Below are 23,676 nucleotides of genomic sequence, written 5' to 3'. Positions count from 1 at the left end.
GTTGTTAAGGGCTTATTATTTCGTTTGGGCTGCATGCTTATGTAGTGGTTAAGATCTGATTTAAATAAGAGTTGCAGATCTGATCATGAAAGGTTGTGTCCCTTTCAAAAGGCAGATATAATGAAGAGTCGCACTCTCTCAAAGGGTGCTAATTGTGGAAAGGGCATACATGATGAAGAGGTGTGACCTCTCCCTCACATTGAGATATAAAGGAAACGAATCAAAAGCATCCAGTGACATCACCATGGATCGGATCAGATCACAACTGTTATTAAGTTACAAGCAGTAACATCTTTGTTCTCTGTGGTATGCATGGGGATGAGTTGAATATGTATGCTCAATATATGAAGCCTGATAATGTTCTTATGCAGAATTTAATAAAGACTGTAATATGTATGACAGTTTAATAATGCTTTCTATCACTAACTGTTCATATGACGATTAAGTAAATTATGTGATGGGGTCTGTAATACCTTTCAATCTCACCATCCAATTATGGAGGGAGAATACAAGGAAGCAAGAGTACTGAAAAGGGCAAATCTGAAAAAAAAATATTAGACTGATGTTTTATGCTTGATCCGAGATTAATTCCTTTGATGTATTTGTTGTTGGATGTCTAGAGGTTTGATCTGAAATGCTTTATCAGAATTATTTTGATTATATATACTGCAGCTCACTAATTGCTATTCATTCATGGAAGTATAGGCGCTGTTGTGACCATTTCACACATCGCCCCATTAAAATGGGGACCCCCTCTTTTTGCTCGGTTTTGCCTGTTTCTCTCTCTGCTTTTAGGGTTTTGAGTAGGTGAGTCAGTCGTCTGGACCAGGGTTAAGCCTTAGGGTTTCCGTTTCGATGATTTTAAGCCAGAGTCCAGTCCAATTTTGAGTGATTGTTGAGCTTCCTCTCGTAAGATGCAATTTTGAAATAGGGTAAATTGTCAGGGGTCAAGTGAGTCTGTCTAGGTTCAGTCGGAATTTTGAATGCAAGTCCGAATTTTTGCCTAAGTGTTGATGATGGAATTGTGAATTTTTTGTGATTTTGACCAAACTTTGGAAATTTTGATAATTGATCCTAGGCATTGGAAATAGCTTAATTTTGCCTTGTGAAGTGATTGAGGTCCTAAAATCTTGATATTTTGGCCTGTGGAAGCAAGTTCGCTCCTGTCCCTCAGCCAGGAACCAGGGCGAAAATGATATTTTATGCATCCTGGTTATTAATTTGTTTCATTTGTCTTGTGAAGGGTCGTCAGGAGATGTGGTCGAACGTAAATTGAAAGCTTTGAGGATTTTGAGATTTGAAAATGGCAAATTTTTGGAGTTTGAGGCCAAATCGCTCCTATCCTTCAGTCAAGGACCAGGGCGAAATGACTCACTTAGACCATTTTGACCTCATTTTGATCAAATTGAAGCGTCAAGGACGTAATGGAAGGTGAAATCAACATGATAGAGCACCAGGATTGAGTCGTTTGCAATAAGAAGTTGAACTTTTGCCCTCAAGGACAAAAATCGCTCCTGTCCCTCACTGAAGGACCGGAGCTTGTTTCTCAAAATTTCACTGTCCTTGCAGGATCAAGACGATTTTTGGATTGGAAGATATAAAGGAGGGCATGTTCTGTCCATTGAATATAATTTGAAGAAATCTGCAAACAAGGAAATGTGCCAGGAACAAAAATCGCTCCTGTCCCTCACTGAAGGACCGGAGCTTGAAATCCAAAATTGCCTTGTCCTTGAAAGATTTGAATGATTTCGCGATTTGAGAAGAACAAAGGAAGTACATCTTATCAGTTGAATATAACTTGAAAGTACCATAATGAGGAAAATTGGCCCTAGAAGCAAAATCGCTCCTGTCCCTCTGCCAGGGACCAGGGCGAATTTTAGTGATAGCTCCCGTCCCTCTCCCAGGGACTAGAGCGATTTTCCTTATAAAACAAGTTTTGGGCAAAGATCAAGTGAGTGTTAAGTTTGAGGCAAGCAAAGGAGGCGTAACGAACCCATTGAAGATAATTTGAAGATTGTAAAACGCCAAGTGAGGCCCATATTGTCCTAGGCGCTCCTGTCCCTCTCCAAGGGACCAGAGCGATTTCTTCCTTAGACAAATTTCTTGCCAAGTTGAAACGAATTCCATGTCAAAGGTGAACGAAGGGGAGCATAGCGGATCCGTTGAAGGTAGTTTTAAACGTTGGCAAAGCACGAATGAGCTTACAAGTGAAAGTTCGCTCCTGTCCTTCAGTCAAGGACCAGGGCGAAATCAAGGCTATCTAATATTCTCCTCCAAGTGTAAACCACTCCAAGCCAAGGTACAAGGTGGCAATGATGTTTGGAACGCCTCGAAGAGGAACAAAGTTGCAAGGACCATGGAAATTGATGAAATTACCCAAGTTCGCTCCTGTCCCTCACTAAGGGACAAGAGCGAAATAGTCAAATGTGCTTAAATGTTGAATGTCACTCCCATTTCATACGTTCAAGAAGGAATAAAGGACATCATTTTACGCCTTGAAGACAATTTGATATCAATATGATGGAGGATTTGCACCATAGACTAAAGTTCGCTCCTGTCCTTCAGTCAAGGACCAGGGCGATATTCACTAGACTGGTCATTTCTTTCAAAAACCACGTCAAGGCGAGGTCGCACAAGGTCGAAAATGTTTTTGAGAAGATGATAAGCAAGGAACCAAACATCAAAAGGTGACCAACTTGAGCAAAGAGGCAAGTTCGCTCCTGTCCTTCAGTCAAGGACCAGGGCGATATTCACTCAAATATCAAATTTGCTTTGTAAAGGACAAGTAAGTATGCGTGGAATGAAAGAATAAAGTTGTTACTTGCCTTGTGATATAAATTAGTGATTAAGGAGGCAAAGACCAAGGAGTAAATGCAAGATCGCTCCTGTCCCTCAGTCAGGGACCAGGGCGATAATGATCTTAAGAGGCCTTCATCTACAAAATTGAATAGATCAAGCTCAAGATTCCCAATGTAGATGCCAGTTTCAACGTGGAGGAAGTGATTTTGAACGTAAAAGGCGAGAAATTCAAGAGCAAAATGCTAGATCGCTCCTGTCCCTCTCCCAGGGACCAGAGCGATGTGGTTTGTACCCCTTACATCTCCCATGTTTTGGCGCTAACATCATTTTCAAATTATTTCAAATGCTAAATTTCGATAAAATGGGCATTTAATAAGTGCGCACAAGACATTTAATTAATTGATTTTGTCTTTTAAATTGAAACTATTAAATACGAAGGCATTAAATTAATTAATTATTATTTTAAATAAATAAATTGGGGCGCTTGGGTTTTATTTTCCATATTTTAAAAAAGTCGGCCCTGATTTTTATTTAAAATTTGTTTTTATTTTGCCTTATTTCCAAAAGTCGGCCTGGAGGTAATTAAGGAGGTAAGCGCTTATATAAAGGGGTGTGATATGGCATTTTAAAACATCATTCAATCATCCTTTGCATGCGATTTGGAGAAGACAATTACAAGGTGCGAATTTCAAGGAGAGGTGCGAAATTTCCATTCAAAGGGGAGTGCAAACTTGGTTTGTGTTCAAGTGGAGCGAATTTGCCATCAAGACATTGAAGACCCCACAAGTTGGCGAAGTTAACAAGGAAGGCGCCTTTGCTAGAGGAGGATCGCATTGATACTTCAAATTTCGATTTTTTTTGCCTAGGCGATTTCCTTATTTTGCATTTTTAGAGTTAGCTCTCAAGTGAGATATGGCGAAGTCTTCCCTTGTCTTGAATTTTGAATATTGATCTTAAATTTTGAATTTTGAAATTTTGAAATTTCCAGTAGCTCAATCGTATTTAGGAAATGATAACTCAAGGACTTATCATGAAGTTTCCTAAATTCAATCCTTAATCTAAATTATGTTTATACATTGCAAAATCTATTTCTTATTATGAAATGTTGTGTAGGTGTTACAATGGCGACCCCAAAAGCGGGAGCATCCACCAGTCGTCCAGCTCTCATGAAGGAAGATCAAAAGAACGAAGAATTGGAGACCAAGATCGTGTCTAAGTGGAGCAACATTGGAGATACTAACCTGGGAAACTTCAGTGTGAAGAAGTTTCGAGAGGTCCCTTACATTGGCAAGCCGTCACCTGTCGCAAGGAGAATAATTGAAAGTGGCATTATCAAGGCAGCCGGCTTCCCTCCAGCAATCCAGTGCCATGAGTTGATGATCGAGTGTGCTCGCCATTATGATCCACAGTCCAGATCGATAGTGTCCAAGGAAGGAGACAATTTTGCTTATCTTTCAGAGGAAGCTATTAGTGAAGCTCTTCACTTGCCAGAACATAAAGATATGATTTATAAAAGCTTAGAAGGAGCCAGGTCCATGTACGAAGATGATCCAGACACTTGCCTAAGCATCATCAATAAGAACTGGTTACTCAAGAGTCGTCCTCGCCTGAGCAAGATTCCGAATACACCACATAGGATTGACTTCCAGGAGGAGTACAGAGATTTGATAACACTGCTCAACCGAGTTACAGGGGCTCCTCAAGCCTTCTATTTTGAGAAGTGGATGTTCTACTTCATCCAAGTGATAGTTCAGGGAAAAGGAACAATCCATTGGGCTAGAATGATTAGCCATTGCTTGGACGTACAGTTAAGGAGATTGAAGGCTACCAAGTCTTTCCACATGAGTTCATACGTCATATATGCCTTGATCAGGAGCTTTGAGTACGCAGGACTACCTCACAGAGGAGTGATTGGAAGAGGACCTGGCGAAGTCAGAGTTTGTGATTCCTATGTTCACTTGCATCATCCGACAGGAAGTAACTACAAGTTAGTCAATGATACATTCACGATGAACATCACCAGGACATTGCAAGGCGGGATTCACAACCGGCTATCTCAGGATGCACAAGAGCTTGTAAAGAGGTACGGTGCTTGGTTCATCCAATTTCAGAAGTTTACATATATTAGAGTTCATGGATGTCCTTCACCTCCCTACATGTTGCCGAGATATCCGACAGACAGAATTGTGTTACTTAAGGTAACAAGACAGTTGGCCGCTTATGTGAAAGCATTCAGACACAGACATGGAAATGGAGTTCTTGTGCCTATCATATTAGGGAATTCAGTTGAGGTATGTCCTAATGCTCTAGCCATGGATGATGCAGAGAAAGAGTTAGCTTTATATTCATTTTCATTCTTTGCTTTGAGAGAGAGCTTTGATCCATATGGGTATATAGAGGAGACAGTCGGAAGAAAATATAAGCATGAGTTTCAGATAGAGGACTTTGTGATGAATCTCTTGGATGACCTTGAAGTGAAAAGAAAGATGCATTCTAGATTGCCTTTAGACTTTATCAGAAAATGCAAGATTTACAGAGTGGCCGACCAAGCTCAGGATAGTGGTAGACATCTCCAATCATCTTATGATCGAGAAAGCAAATCAGTGAGGCTAGATTGGAATGAACCCGCGGTTGTGGATCTAGATGCTTTGATGGCTCCAGTCTTGTCTTGTACTCGCAGATGGGTTGATGTGCAACATCAGAAGTTGAGAGAGCAAGGCATATCTATGACTTTCACTTTGGAAGAGAAACCAGTTGAAGGAGGAGCAAGTGTAAGTGAGGGTAATCCTAATCCCAGAAATGCAAGCGAAGGCAACCTTCGAAGTGTAAGTGAGGGCAATCCCCATTCAAGAGGCTCGAAGAGGAAAGAGAGACCTGAGAAGAGAGAATCTTCCAAGAAGAAGCAAGAGGCCAACCGAGATCGTTCATCCCGCACATCTTCTCGACCTGAGAAGAGGACACTTGAGATAGGGGAGTCTATGGAATCAATGGTACAGAACGATAAAGAAGGACAGGCACCTCGAAGGTCACCAAGTGGGTCTCTCCAAGCTAATGAGCTACATGAAGATAAGGAAGATAATGAAGTAACATCTCCTCTCAGAGAAGAAGAAACATTGCCTAATGAGATACAGGTTAGAGAAACAAGATCTGCCATTCCAGATTGGTTAAAAGAGAGACTAACGAGGGTGATTGTGATCGAGGACGAAGATAATGTGATTGATTTAGAGAGCCTTGTTGGAAATTCTCAGGAAGTGACAGAAAAGAGGAAAGCCACTAAGATGTCCAAGATGATCAGAGATGAGACAGGATCCAAGAAATTACAGATAGCTACACCAGCAGTGGACAAGTATGAAGGTGAGATCCTCGCAGAGGAATATGATGTAGAGACATTTGAGCTTGGTCCACTCACAGTCGAACAGACGTTGGATGATGCCACTGATTCATTTGAGGCACTTAAGGACAAGCTTAGAGAAGAAATGGAAAAGAATAGGAAGCTTGAGCGAGAGGTCAGTGCTTGGAGAGGCTACTTTAGCCATCTCAATCAGCCTTTGAGACGTCAGGATCCAGCAGTATCTCCTGCGCAGGCACTTCCCCTCGAATCGGTTGGCGAGGCAGAGAGAGTCAGGAGTTTGGTTCAGCTTATGAGCTCATGGATTGACAAATCCCATACAGTTGCTATTAAATTTGCAACAAGGATGATGCAGACCATTCACCGAGCTATTCAGGTTCTTGAGGTCATCCACAACTTGATGATAACGGTAGCTGCCTTTGCTCATACTAAAGATGTTATCATTCATGTCTTGCAAGTAATCAGACAAACATCAAGGAAGGTCCTAGTGCAAGAAAAGATAATGGATGGAGGACCTCATAGTTTACTTCAGTGGTCGACGTTACTCCAGATGAAGGAAGTTCTCTTCGAGGACATCAGTACTAGATGCAATCATGTTGAGGAGGTTATCCACCCGATCCAGGACAGAGTGTTTGAGGTACTACGTACTATTCTTGGCAGGAGGATCGAAGTTGAGACAGATGTGGATTTGCAAGAATTAGAAGATAGAGTCAAGGTCATCTTTTGCAAAGATGAGAATGTTATTACAGATGAGCAACGGGACCAGATGTTTGCTACCATGCTCCTGATTGAGAAGACCAAGGAACTTGAACCTGAATGGGACGCTGCTCTTCTCAGGGCTTTCGATCAGGTCATCCACTTGGAGGAACGAATGAAGAATCTTCCCGAGATTCCAATTGCTGAGATCGAAGGAATCGTGTCTAGATTCATTGCATATGCTAAAAAGGAGCATTGGAAAGGGAATAAGATTCTAGATGAGAGGTTGTTATAGATGATGTGGCACCTTAATTGTCATTGGTCTATGTCTCCTAGGTTTTCATGCCAAATTTAATATTTGGCTATGCATTTAATATTGTTCAGTAAAAAGGGGGCTATTTGTAATAAACCCTAATTAGGGTTTAGGTGTCATAATCTTGGCCATTGATCTTCTTTTGATCTGGACCGTTCATTGTAATTGAGGATGCTATATATACCCTCATTTCTTTTCATTTTGTAACTAGAAACTAGAGATTAGATATCAGCATTAGTGATTAGAGATTAGCAATTTGATAGAAGCAAGTATTTTGTAGCAAGATTGAGCTTTGAAGAAGGAATTTCAAACAATTGTTGTTCATGATGGCTTTGAGATCAATAAAATATTGAAGTTATGGTGTTTTATTGCAATTCTTGTGGTTATCTTCATGGTTGTTCGTTTTCTTGAATCATTCTCAATCAAAATAGTGTTTTAATTTGAAGGACAAAGTGTTGGACTTGATCGTCGGTGAGGTTCACTTTCCAAACCACTAGCTTCTTGCTGATTGTTGGAACGCCTTGCGTGGTCAACTCGATAAACTTGAATCACTTAAACCTTCAATCATTGTTGTATCTTGGTTATGTGCCTTTGCGGTAGTGTCTATGATCCTTGATGAATTGAAAAATCATTCGTTACCTTAGAAGATCGCATCAATTTCAATTGAGTTGTTATTTTATGGCAATATTGAAGTTGGTAGAATCTTGCCAAGTCTCGTCCACATTGAGTCATTCTTAGGGTTAGATTAGACTAGATCTCTTGCAAGCCCTACTCTTTTGATCTTTTTGAGAATCCATTTAGTTTAGGAAATTCTACTTCGGAAACGTAAGGCCCCTTGATGACACAGCAATCACGACGACCACTGGTGCTTATCCACACGTAGAGACCCTACTTAAAAGAACATTGAAGTCACCCTAACTGATCCTTCTTGCGATATCTTCAGCAGTTAGAGATTTTACTCAAGAGAGGATAAGGTACCTTTAGGTATTTTATTCTGTGTTTGATAGTGTACAAAATACACGTCAACAGAATTGGCGCTAGAAGGAGGGCCTGATCGCGATGAATGCCTAACACCTGAAAATCCAGATTCTATCAATTCATAATTTACAAGGAGCAATCTTAAAGACTTTTTCTACCCTCCTCCCGCGCACAACAGAATTGGTGCTAGAAGGAGGGCCCTCTTTTTGAACCAAATAATCCGAAGGAACAGTACTATCCAGAAAATTTACCAAAAAAAAAAAAAGAAGAATACATTTCAAGCATGATCATGAATCACGATGGTGTTGCCACATGAAAGGTTGAATCAAGTAGTGCAACCTAATTTGTAGATAGGCGACATTCAAGAAGATATTGTTTCGGGATTGAATCACTTAGCGTGGAACGTAAGGAGAAGTGAAGCTGAGTATAACAGAGTGAGAATCATCTTGGAACAAGAAGAAGATAGGGCTGAAGAACACCGAAGAGTCGCAGCTAGAGAGCTTCGCAATCAAAGGAACCTACAATAATCTTCGCAAGACTTCACGCTGGATCGCATTGGTTCTTTCTCGTCCGAGAAACATCAAAGACTATTAAGGTCAACACCAGGCATCAAGAATCTAAGTGAGCTTCAGTTTACTTCAAAGGCGAAGCGAGTCAAAAGAGAAGATACTCCCAAGGAATTTGAACTAAGATTGGAGGAATCCCCTGAGTCATCACAAGCTCCGTCTCTTCAAGAACAAGTACAAGAGGCGATTCAAGCAAGTATCCAAGCAATTTCTCAGACAAAAGGCCAGGATAGTTCATCAAGCCCCTCGACAAACTTCCAAGCCTCGAAGAGTACGATGGCACACCATGCTCCTCCTCCTCCTCCTCCTGCTCATGCACTTAATGGCGCAACTTGGCTAATCAACAATCCCTCACCATTGGAATTTGCGGTCTATCATGATATGCTTAAGAATCCAGAACACTTTTGTTCCAAATTCAATGTCAGTGATTTCAATCGTACAGCGGAGGATCATATCAAGATGTTCGAAGATCATCTTCGTAACAGACAAATCGAATATGGAGATGTAGCATGTAGGCTTTTTCCCTACTCATTAGGAGAAGAGGCGTACTTTTGGTTCATTCATTTGCCTATAGGGTCAATTAGGACTTGGGACACGATGAAAGATGCATTTATTGCCAAGTTTGGTATACCAACCACACCAGCTGAGTTGTATAGACAATTTGTTGAGGTTCGAAGGAGAGAACATGAACCAATCACTTCCTTTAACAACAGGTTTCACCGCGCATACACGATGTTACGGCATCCTTATCTCATTGCGGACCCAAGGGAAATCTACTATGGGGCTTTAGACCATCTCACTGCTATGTTTGTAAGGACGCATCCTATCCCAAATGATCTAAACGCAGCATACGCGAAGGCTATTGAAGTTAGCAAGCACATGGGACAGAATATTACAGGGCCACTACTACACATGGGACCTATCGCAGCTCCAAATCAAATGCAAACGGTGGGAATGGCGTTGGCTAACCAAACTCCAATTATGAATCCGATTCCACAAGCAACATATCCAAGCGTGCAGCCAACAAGCCAGTTGGTCCTTCATCCTGGAGTTCCAATTTCACAAGCTCCACCAGCACAACCTGTGTACCTGCAAAATGCAACAAACTCGTCAAGAACACAGGAAGAAAAGGATGAAATGAAAGAGTTGATTGAACAAGTCAAGAAACTGTCAACCGAAGTAACTCATTTAAGGAACCAAAATAATCAACTCCAAAGTATGCAGAGGGCCAACCACGGCCAACATGCGAACAATCAAAATTTCCAAGGAAATAACAACCAAGGTTTCAAGAATAATTATCAAGGAAATAATAACCAAGGCTTTCAGAAGAGACCATGGAATACGGCTCCCAATAATGGAAATGTGGTGACGCCACTAGATAACCCACCAAATTCTCAGAACCAAGAAAATCATTCTACCAGTAAAGTGTTTCTAGCAGAGGCGGCCTTGTCCAGTTGGTGTAGACTCCACAATACGAACCAACATTCTGAGTTGTAATGTCCTGAATTCAAAATCGCAGACGACATATTCCAGCAGGAAATGCGTAACACTGATCCACCTGAAAATCCACCAACAAATGGATATGAAATGGTCCCAACTACACAATATGATCAAGCCATGATTGTGGAAAGTTACGGATATTCACAAGAAGAAGATAATCAAGCACAAAATGGGAGATTTCCACCAGAATCTGCTAATGGACCAATGGTACCTCCAGGCTCCCAGTTCCCACCAGCATCCGCAAATGGACCCGTCGAAGACTCAGAATATTATTTTCCACCTTTGAACAATAGTGTCCTAGTCGAGGGAATAAAAGAGGTATTCCACCAGTCTTCAGGAGGTGTGAACCAACGGGTATATCATAGGAATCAAAGGAATCAAGAACCCCTAACTACATTGATCCCTCCGAACAATTTCTCTACTCCTCCGGATCCACAAGCCAGCAACAATCCAGAATATCCACAACACACGCAAGGATACAGACAGAGGAATATTGCACCCCCCATGGGCAATGAAATGAAAAGATTGGCCACGTTAGTGTTAGAAGAACTCAAGAAGGTTAAAGTGAGTCTACCACTCTATGAGTTACTCAAAGTTTCAAAAATCAAAGATGCAGTGATCAATAGCTTGAGTGAGTCTAAGGACTTGGCCAACAAAGCTCAAGCTACCATCAATGTGACCCAAGAGGAAGCCGATAACAAAGGGCAATCTGAACAAGACGAATGCATGGTCCAGACCATAACCTTCCCAGCCAAAAAGGAAGACATGTTAGAAGGAAAGGTGTTACTCAAAAGGGGCGAGACTAAGAAAACTCAACCTACTATCAAAGAAGGCCTCACCACTAGCCAGATTCTTCCAGAAAAGGAAGTTGCCATTAAGAAAGATATGGTCAAGAAAGGAAAATCTCCAAACAAGACCGATCACTCAAAAGAAGAGGGTCTAGTTTCTTTGTACATCCTTCATGAAAATTAGATTTTTGTTATAACCTGTTTGGTGATGTACAAGTTTCAGGTTGTGTGTTATAGGCTGGCTCTTTTAATTTGTGTCTCATAAGTATTGTCTTAGCATTCTATGTATCATTGGTTGTATTGTTAAAGGGATGCATCTAACTTATCATGAATGTTGTGATCCTCACCCAAGGTCATTTTTATATAACCTCATATAGTAGGTGATATATGTCGAGGGCCAAGGCCATACTGACATCAAAAATCCATAAGCTTGGATTGATGTGGCTTCCAAGGGAGCTTTGAAATAAGGCATAAGGATCTTCACACTCAATTAGAAGAAGTTTGAGGATATGTCATGATCATAATTGTGTCATGGGTCCAATTCATAAAAGGTGAAGTTGGCATTTCTCATCCTTGTTTATGAATACTTATGATCTATGATGCTTGGCTATCAGTCTAATATTGAGGATTAAGAGGGAGCCCTATGATCTTCAATAAAACTCTTGGTATGAAAGAGTACTTGATAAGCCTAGGGTTTTGTAAAGATTCTAACCTGTTCCTTAAAGTATTTGAAATGCTAATTTTGATTCGTTATGTGGATGATCCAACTCTGACTGATAAAAATAGTCTCATGATTTAATATAAGAATTAGCTCAGAATTGAGATGGAAGATTTTAAACCTAAAATGCATTACTTCTAGGTTAGAAGTGTGGCAAGGATCTAATGAAATTATTCTAAGTCAAGTTTTCTATTATGGATTGTAAACTTATATGGAAACTAACTTGAAGAAGTTGAGCATGTTTGCAGCCAACTATGATCTTGCAGATTCATCTGAATACAGGCAGGTTGATTGGTGAGTTGTTGCAAAAATTGTCAAAATTGTCAAAAGTTGTCAAAAATTGTAAAATCTTGTAAAATGTTGTCAAAACTATCAAAATTGGAAAAATGTTGCAATATTGTTGTCAAGAGCAAGTTGTTAAGGAATTGAGATTTTTGAAATGCAAAATAACTTGTAAATTCCTTAGTCAAAATGCAAATTCAAGTAAAAATCTTTGTGTGAAGTGTGGAATATAAAAATTAAAATTCAAAGGCAAAGTCTCAATGTGGATTTGCAATCAAAGTTGTTTTTTCCTTAGAAAATCCACAAATTTCACTTGAAATTTTTCACAAAACATTTTGTCCATGCATATCCAGGATTAGCGCCCCACATTCCTTGTATACTTGATCCTAGCACTCAACTATCCTTACACTTCCCACTTTAGTGCTTGCAACTTTATGTGCAACCTTGCTCATCGCTTGGAATTCCATGTCAAAGTGTTTTTGGCACCTCATAGTTTAGGACTCCTTGTCTTTAGTACCTAGGTGTCTTGGATTAATGCTAAGTTTGGCTGAGTTGTGATTTTCAATGCATTGTTCAATGTTGGTTCAACTGACACATTGTTTTTAGTAGTTCATGGTAGTTTATAGTTTAACTTTACATAAAACAGTATGGACTTGCATAACCTGCATTTTCTTATACATTTTCTCTTGTTACTAATTTTTCAAGTATTATATTGTATTTTCATTGCTGTCCCCAAATCTGTATTCATAGTCTACCATCCCCAAAACTCATACCTCCGTTCACTATTTCAAAACTCCATGGAACATTCCCTTAAGTATAAAAATAAGCCCAATAAAAAAGAATATCAAAACCAATTCTTGAATGACTCAATGACACCAAAAAAAGCCAAACATGGCACAGCAAATGTTGCGGGTCATGATTACTCAAGATCAATTGTAATTATTTATAGTGTTATGCCATTATACTCCTAACTAAAATGTCAATATTCTAAAAATGCCATTTACATTCTCAATCTTATCAATCATGCATTGTTTATATAAATTATATGATGTGTGTGTTTGAAACAAACTAATTTATAATTCCAAGTATTTTAAACCCCTTCAAGGAGGGAATAGACAAACTTAATTGGTTAAGATTTTGTGAAGAATCTGCATGAGTATTTTAAAAACTACAATTGTGAGCCAATTGATTTTAGAATTTGAACATAGACAACATATGTCCTAAGCAACAGAAAATGCTACTAACCAGTATGTCCTTTCGCAAATGAATAACCTCTTGAACTAACATATGTACGTGGATTCGGCAGTTGATGATTGCGCAGATATTCTGTTTGACCCTGTTATTATTACCACCAAAAGTTAATAACATACAAATTCTGACAAATTAAATTTTCCAAAGTTAGCATAGATTTCACTTTCAAGAAACCCCTTTTCTAGACAGGCTTTCACATCCCAACCTTTGTGATTACGCATACATCCACATTACTGCCACTTCCTAGATCATTGAAGATTCCAGATCGTATAGCATCACAAACCAATGATATTCCCTCCTCTCTCTGCAAAACAGATTAACAGAAACAGATTATTATACTTTTTTACATCAATATACATATGAAAATTAAAAACATCATAAAAAACTAAGTGCCATTAGCATGTGGAATATTCTAACGTATCTAACAAATAACCAATTTCATTTCTAATGACTCCTATCCCCAAGACAAGAAATGCATAACCCTTATCGATGTGAAAATCCTAGAATGTATGTATGTGCTCAAGAGAAAATAAGAATGCAAGAATTTGTCCACAAATACCTTTGAATCAGAATCTGATCCTTTTTAGAACTACACAAATTTGGGATTTTGAATTACAATCAATTCTCACAATAATTTTTGCAGGAGTCATATTTGGTAGACGTCATGATGTCTTGTTCCCATAACCAACAACATATCCCAAAATAGAAATTCAAAAATATAGAAATCCATATTAATTGTTAAAAAATAAATTTGGATTTAATTCATAAAAAGACAATATTCTCAACTGAAAGGCAGACCATGAGAGACCCCACTCTCATCCTCTCTTCCACCCATTCCTTCCTGACTCCAAAAGAATTGAACGCATTGCACTATGATGCATGCCAAGGATAATCAAGGGCAACCAAATAGATGATGATCTACCATAAACCACAATGGAAATACTATTGTCATCTTCTCCACAAATTGAGAATCTCAATCAAGAATGAAGCCAAATTTAATGCAAAATAGCACTCTGTTATCTTAATACTGAGATTGATAAGGTGAAAATAGAAGGACATGTCATATTAGTAATCTATTAAACATAAATTTACAAGTGGATCAATAGAGATAGAAATCGCAAGACCTCACAGGTTAACACTAAGGTTTTCTCAAAAGATTGAGAAACCAACATGTTTTTGGAAAATCGAAGCAAGATTTTACCAGAAACTATAAAGTAGTTATTCTGAAGTTGGAGATGTAAAGAAGGATTTAATCAACTCTTATAATTCAACATAATTGTTGATCACCCCTCAAAACTATGGAGCTAAAGTAAGGAATAATGTTGAATGTGACTGCAATTGCTCCTATCCTTGTTATTAGTTGATAAAAATGGTAGTTTAAGGAAGTGTTTACAAGGAGGGAAATGTTAATCTATTTAAAAAGGTTGCATTTCATTTCAAAATCAGTACTTTATTCATTTCATCTTCTAAAAAATGGAGCCCTCCTGCAATCAGCACCTAATAAGAGGGAAGAATCTGCCAAACTTGGCTCTAAAACCAGGCTCTAGAGAAGCCAAAAAGAAGAGGAATATGACCATGATAGAAAGTGCTGCACATGAGAAAAGGTGAAAGATAACAGAGAGTATGGTGTACCTTTAAAGTTTCAGACCAAGAAAGAATGTTTTGCCCAAGAATCCTATGATAAATGGTGGAACTCGAAGATCTGTTATTCTAGTATTACATAATTTATCATTTACTGTTTACTGCTATATCTGATAAATTAAGTACAGGAAATAATAATACAAATGATAATGCATACCAGATACAGCAGTAAAATATATCTTTATTCGCACATGAAATTATTACAAAGAAGAAGACCAGACATGGTCGGCCAAGGATTACAATTAATCTGACTACACTATACTACCTTCCTTGGTGGTACACAACATATTTAAAGGACCCAACAGTTGCCGAGAAGAACACAACCATCAACCATGTAATGTCCCCACTTTGAAATACAATTTAATGGTAAATGATAATAATAAAATTAAAATTAAAATATAAAACAATATAATTATATTTTAATTAAGTTAATGAATGGTCAGAAACATGAAATAAAAAGTTGTGACTACCTCACACATGAAATATAAAAGGGAGAAGAGAACCTCATTTGAGGGGGATAATTTGGGAATCAGAGGTGCAGATCTAATTTAAATAAAAATGCAGATCTGATTGTGAAAGATTGTGTCCCTTTCAAAGGGGCAAAAATTATTAAGAGTTGCACTCTTTCAAAGGGTGCTGATGGTGAAAGGGTGTGCCTCTTACCCAAGGGACTACATGATGAAAAGGTGTGACCCCTCCCTCACATTGAGAGATATAAAGGAAAGGAATCCAAGCATCCAAGGAGATCACCATCGATCAGATCAAAGCAGAACTGTTATTAAGTTACAGGCAGTAATATCTTTGTTCTTGGTTGGGGATGTGCTTAATATATGAAGCCTGATAATGTTCTTATGCAGAATTCAGTAGTAATATTAATATAGATTGCAATATGTATGACAGTCATACTTAGTTTCATATACATCCATAATAAATGAATCAGTTGGAAAGAAATAGACTGCTCTCAGAATTACATCAACATCACAGGCGGATCAGACTTGAAGTCACACCGAAACTGACTGATTGCTTATAACAGCATCTGGGTATGATTACCAGTGAATTCCTTATGCAGATCGCAAACACATACAAATAGATTAATATGCAGATATATACAGAAGTTCGATCTACACTCTGATCAGAATAGAAAAAGAATCAAAAGGGAGAATACTTCAGCAGAACAGAAAACAATAAAGGGTCCGGCAAACTGTTTTGCCTATAAGAAGATAAAGGAACCCTCTCTCTAACCCTCCCTTATCAATTGAGAATAGTAATCTAGGGGAAGATTTAGGGCAGTCCCAAAAAGGGACATTACAAACCAACCAACACATTAACTACCCAAGAGTGACAACCCACTTAATACGAACAATTAATACATTGGCAGATAACAAATATTATCAAACATAACAATAGCAAGGTTACCAGGAGACTTGGAGATTCCGGAGACTGGTACTGGTACTAGTACAACTAATTTTCAAAAATAGGAGATTGGGGTACTTGGAGATGCCAACTTTTTTAATAAATAATATTTAATAATTTCCGAAACATATCATGACAGAGAACTTTGAATTTGAAAACAAGAATAGTGGTAAAGTTAACATTAACTTTTAAATTGAACAAAAATTGAAATTAAAATTGCTTATATTGTTGATAGTGATACCATAGCCAGAGTCTAAATTGTTTAGTGAAAGTAAGGTAATATAGATGTTGACAACACTCAATATTGTCGGCTAAATAGTATAGGCAATTTCTCTTTAGACTATTACAATGATAATTGATAAGAAATCAGTCCACTCAAAAAGTTTACACTATCAATAGATCCGATCATTATAACTTTGCATGAATTTTTGTCTTCCTGTGAAACCGTTTCCTTATTAGTTATTTCCCTACGACTTTGCTTTGTTGCAAGCTTATCTTATTTGTTTGCTTTATTTTTTCTGCCCTTTTACTGCATTTTTCCCTAAGTTTTCTAGGAGGAGACATCAATTTATAGTTGGGAGACTTTGGAAACGGCAGCCAAAAGCACCTTATATGTCAAGAAGTTTCTGGAGAAGTATCCGGTACTGGAGTCGCATCTCGGATACGTCTCCAGTACCAGTACAGGTCTCCAGGGGTAGGATACGGGTCTCCTAGTAACTATGAACAATGGTCATTTTATGCCGACTACATTTACTTTCAGGTTTTTATTATGAGTAACAAGCACTATTATCCTGCAAACCATAGTGTGGTTATGACTCATGAGCACCATGCTGGTAAAATGAAATCTGTTTTGAATCTGACCCACTAAGAATCACTTGGTTCTACAGGTTCTTCTATGTATAAATTCATTACTGATACCCTCCTGCTACTGTAAACAGTTGTAGTTTTGTAAACCATCTCCCTACTTGAATCATTTGTGGACATGGCTGCATTCTCCAGCAAAATGAGATGTTATAATACAGCTATGTTTTCAACAGCATGCGTGCAAGTGAAGAAACATCCTTAATCTAGGATGCAAAGATCCTCCAACAAAATACATTCCAGCATATAAATACATGTGTGCCTGTCTATTCAAGCTATGTTACTGGGTCATGTTTAGGGTGCCATCATTGTACCAAATACAATGGGTACGGGTACAGGCACAGATCTTGCCTAGGTTCACTCATGGCACAGCCCTGCTGTCTCAAGTACCCAGTGGTATGTCTAGGTACCTAGAATCATAGTATACAAACTCACCTATCCCTGTTGGCCAAGTTTTGGGTGAGTAGGAGTCTCCAAACCCAGTGAGCACTCGCTAAAACAAAATGTACAAAAAAAAATTCTGAACGCAGAACTGATAACCATACACAGCATAAACACTGAAAACGCATGATTTCCTCACATTTGAGTATTCTAGTGAAAAATACGAAGTTTTTCCTCTTTCTAAAAATTATGAAATGGTACATACCATGAAGGTATGTATGGTTTCAAAGTTTTTCATTTAAGCTTGGTGGCCAGGGCTGTCCCCGAACCCTGTCAGGTGCACTGCCCTTGGACCCCACAAGGGGCAATGCCTCTTCAGACTGCTAGGTGCACTGCCCCCAAACACCCACTAGACTCATTTGATACATTTTATAGCCATTTTTGCATAATATTTATGTTTTTTTCCCTGAGTTGGAAATTTTTGGTCTTCCAAGCCTGACTCGAGTCTGAGTTTGCAAACTATGCCTGGAACAGCAAGGTCATGCCCTAGGCAAACCTAGGCTGGACCTATCACTTTTTTTAAACGATGCCATATTTCTTTTGCCATGCTATTTAGATGTACACGCAGGTTACTAGAGACAATAAGTACTCCTGATTCTCAAGGATGAACTAACCATATTACACTTCAGTTATTTTTGGTCAGGGTGGTCAATTCCTTGAAAACAGCAGAAAATAAATAATGCATCGAGGCATTCCCAAAATTGGCGGTCAAGAGGCTCTTAACGGCTAAGTTAGCTTAGAGGACTCAAAATCGATTCAGGCTCACAAAACATGCGCCAAAATTCCCAATATGAATGTCACGAATTGATAATTGCCATTCCAAATTGATCTTCTGAAGGTGATTAGTCAACTCTGGATCTGTGTTCAGTTATGGAGTCATTTATCAGTCCACTCTGGAGCTGGCTCTGTAGCGCCAACCAGTTTAGAATCATTATAGATTGTCATTCTCCAGCTCCAAATTCTTTTGCTCTGACCAGCCTTGCATTTTTCACAAAAGAATAGAGACAGATATAGAAAATAAGATTTGCACAATTAATTAGGCCTATTTGCATGAAGAGGACATAAGTAAAGGAACATGATAAATTCTACTTTATAACAGCCTCAAGTCATTAGTCCTACATTAAGTTCACCATTATAATTGTTTTAATAGGTAAGTATGCAGTGTCTTTTGATAATGCATGTTTCATTATTTTTGTCTCATCACCTAGCACCTTGATTGCTTGCTAATCCATACCAACAAATTGAAAAGTTGGCAGCCCAGATGCTCGCTTGCCCAGACTTCTCCAAGTGTCTCCTGGAACTATGTTCACACCATTAAGAGTTTTTAAATATTCCACCAATAAAGGATTGCTACAGTAGTGTGGGTTCATCTCAGGTATCATCATGTAAGAATCCGGTCTCTTGGATGATAGCAAAAATTGATAAAAGCTATATAATATTGCATCAAATTTCAGAACTAACAGATCAATTCATGGCCTCTGCATGGTGTTGGCTCAGCTAAATAACACCTATAGCAATTAGAGGCCAATATGGTAATCAGATGATTATAAAGGTTATCCTAAGGTCAAGAGGCATCTAAGTGATGTTCGAAGAGTCTCAGTTGTAGGGAAAATAATGATATGGTGAAGACCAGAAGATGTGATGCTATCTACTTCTTTCCTTCATTTGACAAATATGAAATCAGCACTCACAGATGCGATAGCCTGGGTGATCACATGGTGCAACCAAACACATGGCAACAATATTAAAAGTATAAACCAGCAACAATGATAATCCCACAGGCATAAGGAACAGAGCACAATGAATTGCCTTTGACACTGCCATTTACCAATGGTGCTCAAGCTATAAGAGCAGTTGAAACCAAAGAAGCATTAATCATTTGGGGAATTAATTGGCAAAACAAAAGTATAAGATTTTTTGAAAAAATCGGGACAAATCGGGAAAAAATCGGCAAAAAATCGGATTAAAAAAAGGGTAAAAAATTATAGAAAAAGAGACAGAATTCTTTCTTTTTAAATTTAAGGGCATTTCCATAGCACAAAGATGTAGGTAGGTTGCTGAATTTGAATCATAATCGGGGTAAGTGGGTACAATACATCGGTATGTCAAATTTTTTTGGAGGAACTCAGTACATTCAGTACATTTGTACAAAAAACATATTAAAAAATAAAAAATAAATATATTTTACATATATATTAATTATATATTAAAGATGATATAATATACATTATACTTTAAAAATAAATATTATATTATTATATTTACATTTATTAATGGTCTATAAAGATACGAATTTTTAATTTATAATTTTTTAATTATTTATATTTCTAATTTACAATTTTATTAAATTATATAATTATTCTATATAATTTAATAAATGACACACTAATATAATATATAATAATCTTAATTTACAAATTATTTTATAATGTTAATTATTAAATTATTTTTAATTATATATTAAACATATAGTAAATAATAATGTAAATGAATGTAAGGATTGTCGCTTATAATTTTTTTTATAAATATATAAAGTTTATAATCCCCCAAATTAGATGTCATAGTTTCTAATTTAGAGTTCCGATTTTAATTTAAAGTTCTCGATAATATAAAGTTACCAAAAATAAGGAAACCATGGAAAGCTTATTCTCGTATTTCTCAAGCTTTATCAGTTGCAGAAACGTTATTTCCGATTTTTTATTTATAATTCCCAGATGAAATAGCGAGACAAGGTGAGGCTCTTAATCAGAATGCAAACAAAAATATTTAAGGTTTCAATTTTCAGCAATACAGAAAGTCATTAAGGTTTTGCAGAGGTCAAAACATCTGGCAAAAAATTAAGGACAAAAATTTCGAACCCTAACTGATTCCATGCAAACTATACCCAGAATCGGTCTATTTTCACAGGTGATTTTTAGGGTTTATGTCATTTTTTTAGCCAAGCAGATATTTTGCAATTTTTAAACACGATTTTGCAGAGTTCTACCCACAATTAATCAGCCAAAGTCATTGACTGATAGTCAACGATTTTTTGGCCCGACTTTGGGGAAAAAAACGGCACTTCTAACGATTCGCGATTAATCACGGCTCAATGCCGACTTTTGCTTCTTTGGTTGAAACACCTCATCAAAGATTAAAACAAATGTAAATATGTGGTGCACCATCAAAGGAACCAGTAGGACCAATGTGGCACAAAGGAAGAATTAAATAGTGTCAAAAATGGAATGATTTGACTATGAAACTAAGGCCAATTACAAAGAAATACCCACACGGCAATTTAAGAAGAATACCTATGAAATATGGCACCTCTTTAATGAAGTCCCAGCACAACAAAACAAGCAACACCTAGCAAAGAGGTTTTGATACCTGGTGTACGAATTTGGAAGCTGCCAAATGATTAAAATAGCGACCAACTACAGATATAGAAAGCAATGAACTCATGGCATTTTCAATCAAAATTAGCATGCCATTTTCAAGTTTGGTGCAATGGCAATATAAGGTGGCACAAGAAATAATAAATAGTGCCTATGTTACAATTAGCAATGGAGCAATTCAAATATGGCTACCAATGTCAAAACAATGGCACAGCAATTGAAAGTGAAGCACCATTTTGATGGAATTGTGTGTAAATTGGTGTGGTCACCAAGAATATGGCACAAAGGAATGAAGACATGGTGTGCCATCTCTAAAGCACAACCAAGATAAATAGTCCATGGAAGTTTCAAATGAGGCACAATACTTAATACATCTTCACTACAAGTCACTCAAAAAATACCAACCATATGGAGCCACTTGAAGAACCACACACATGGTTCTAGTAAGTGGGAGGAATAGACATTTAAAAAGTAAAGTCACAAACAAATAAGCAATCAGGGGCAAACATAGTGAGGGTGCAGCCCTAAAAAATTGTCAAAGCATTTATTCCAGAAAAAATTTATGAAGTTCCAACGACTTGAACAAAATGGCAAATAGAGAGGGCCCCCACTTTGTTAAATGGACCCAATCACTAGCTCCTAGGAGTCTTGCAAGGATATATGGTTTACAGAAATATTATTTTGGAAGGAGTCTTTTAATATTCCATAAACTGCAACGAAAAGAAAATGTTTTGGAGGCAAGATCAATCAAATTTCAAAAGCAAAAGCCAAAAACTAAAGGGAGCCCTACAATTGGCTATAGAAAGCCATTCAAGCTTCTCAAAGCCCTCCATAGAATGAAAGAAATACTAATTTATTTCCTAAAAGCATAAAGCCGAGGAAAGATAAAGTGAGATCTTAATAAACAAAATTTAATCCACACTATTAGATTGAATTGAATAAAGGCAATCTGATGCCCTAGAGGGCTTCGAGCAAAAAGTTAAAATTAAAGATGGGAGAGAAGCACTACCATTCATCCATAGTCTCCAACTTAGCAAGAAATAGTACATTTTAATCATTTGATTAAAATACATTTTAGGAACTATTAATATCTTCATACAATCCCCCCATCTTCCAAGTTGATCCCACAACCTTTTCCAAACGATGAAGTATCCAAAATGTCAAATCAATCATCCTTTGTAAAAATATCAAGCCTTCAAGCCCATTTGGTGATGCCCTTCCTCCTACTTCTAGTAAGAAGAGCATCAATTGTCCATTGAGTGCCATCATCAACTGAAACCTATCCTTCAATTTGGTGTTCCTCATCTTCTAATTTTTGTCCTTTACTCTTCCCAAGAACTCCAAAATTTTGCTTTGAGATGTGATTCATGAATTTAGAGACACTATAGTAATAAAGAATGGCTTCATTGTAATCATAAATTCAAAAAAACATTTGTCTTGTTCCTCCACAAGGGGTGGAAGCCCTCACCCTTCAAAACTTGGTTAATACCACCGAAATCTTCTTTGAGAGATTACAAAGATGGTATGGGATCTACAATAACAATGGTATCCACAAGAAACTCTAATCCATTCCTTGTCTCCTTTAAGGGTTCCATAAAATTGTCATCATTATGCAAGTGAAAATCCTCATTAAGCCTTTCTTCTTGATCCACTTCTTAAAATTGGAAAAACCAAACAATTGTTTGACAATGCACCCAACAATTTATACCATGTTGTAGCAAAAGCATCTAAATGGCAAACCTTCATAACTAGAAATTGTGTCCAAATGCCAAAAGAGAAGTGGATTCTAGTTGAGTGGTATAAGAGCTTTGAAATGTCAACAATAGTGCAAACTCTTACAAATCTGTGTTTCTAATCCACTAGATCTAAGTCAATTTTCGCAAAAGTGCCCACTTCTTCAATCAATTTCTTATCAAACCCACATTCCATGTAATAAAATGGAAGATTTTAAGATTGAATGCAAATTGAGATTTAAATTAATTTGCTATTGTTGGATCAAAAAAAGGATTTCGTGAGGCAATTAAAAGGCCTAATTGTCCATAGAACTGAAAAAATTGATTGCTCAAAATAATCAGATATCTTTATTCAATTGTAGAGCCATTTAAATAGGCGATTACAAAATGGCGATGATTCTAAAAAAGAAACAACCGCTTCTAAAAATAGAAGCCAAAAATAGAAAACTAAATAAAGCAAATAATTACTCTAATGACCATTAATATACTAATTAAATAATAATTAAATATTCTAATACCCTCCTTTAATGGTCATTCTATATACTAACTACCCTACAAAAGACACTGCAAGTCTTTTGATCGCAAACGAAAAGAACACTTTGTTGCGGCAAGGACCCTCCCTGGATCTGCAAAGTGTTAATGACCAAGATTACCAAAATCCATCCATCCTGATGTTGGGTAACCAAACTAAAACTTTAAACCACGATTAGGAAAAGTTGGCAAACCTTCCAGAACTAAAGTTACAAATCATCATTTTTGTGGAAAAAACATAAACGGGAACGAAACTCTTAATTAATTATTGAGGGAGAAATCAAACAAAACCCTGAAACGTCGTGCAACAAAACCCCAAACATCACAATTAAAACATTAGACAACACATGGCAAGACACCAAACATCACGTGGTAAAACATCACTCCCTAATTTTTGAGGAAAAATCCAGCAAAACCCTCAAAACCCCAAACATCACGGTTA

At 37.5% G+C, this 23,676-nt stretch overlaps 1 protein-coding gene across 6 annotated transcripts in view; it reads right to left on the bottom strand.

Annotated features, from left to right (window-relative positions):
- The window catches only part of LOC131079131 (proteasome subunit beta type-7-B), a 69,620-nt gene that overhangs the window by 20,036 nt on the left and 25,908 nt on the right, over positions 1-23,676 (bottom strand). For all 6 annotated transcript variants that reach the window (XM_058017020.2, XM_058017021.2, XM_058017022.2 and 3 more), the window contains 2 exons: positions 13,446-13,544; positions 13,235-13,325 (listed from right to left, as the gene is read on the bottom strand). In XM_058017020.2, coding sequence (XP_057873003.1) covers positions 13,235-13,325; positions 13,446-13,544 — 190 coding nt within the window. The remainder of the gene's footprint in view (positions 1-13,234; positions 13,326-13,445; positions 13,545-23,676) is intronic.

Source organism: Cryptomeria japonica, chromosome 10 (assembly GCF_030272615.1).
Source record: "Cryptomeria japonica chromosome 10, Sugi_1.0, whole genome shotgun sequence".
NCBI classification, from domain to species: Eukaryota; Viridiplantae; Streptophyta; class Pinopsida; order Cupressales; family Cupressaceae; genus Cryptomeria; species Cryptomeria japonica.
The sequence above is the reverse complement of the archived record's forward strand: the minus strand, read 5'-3'. Positions and strand labels throughout refer to the sequence as shown.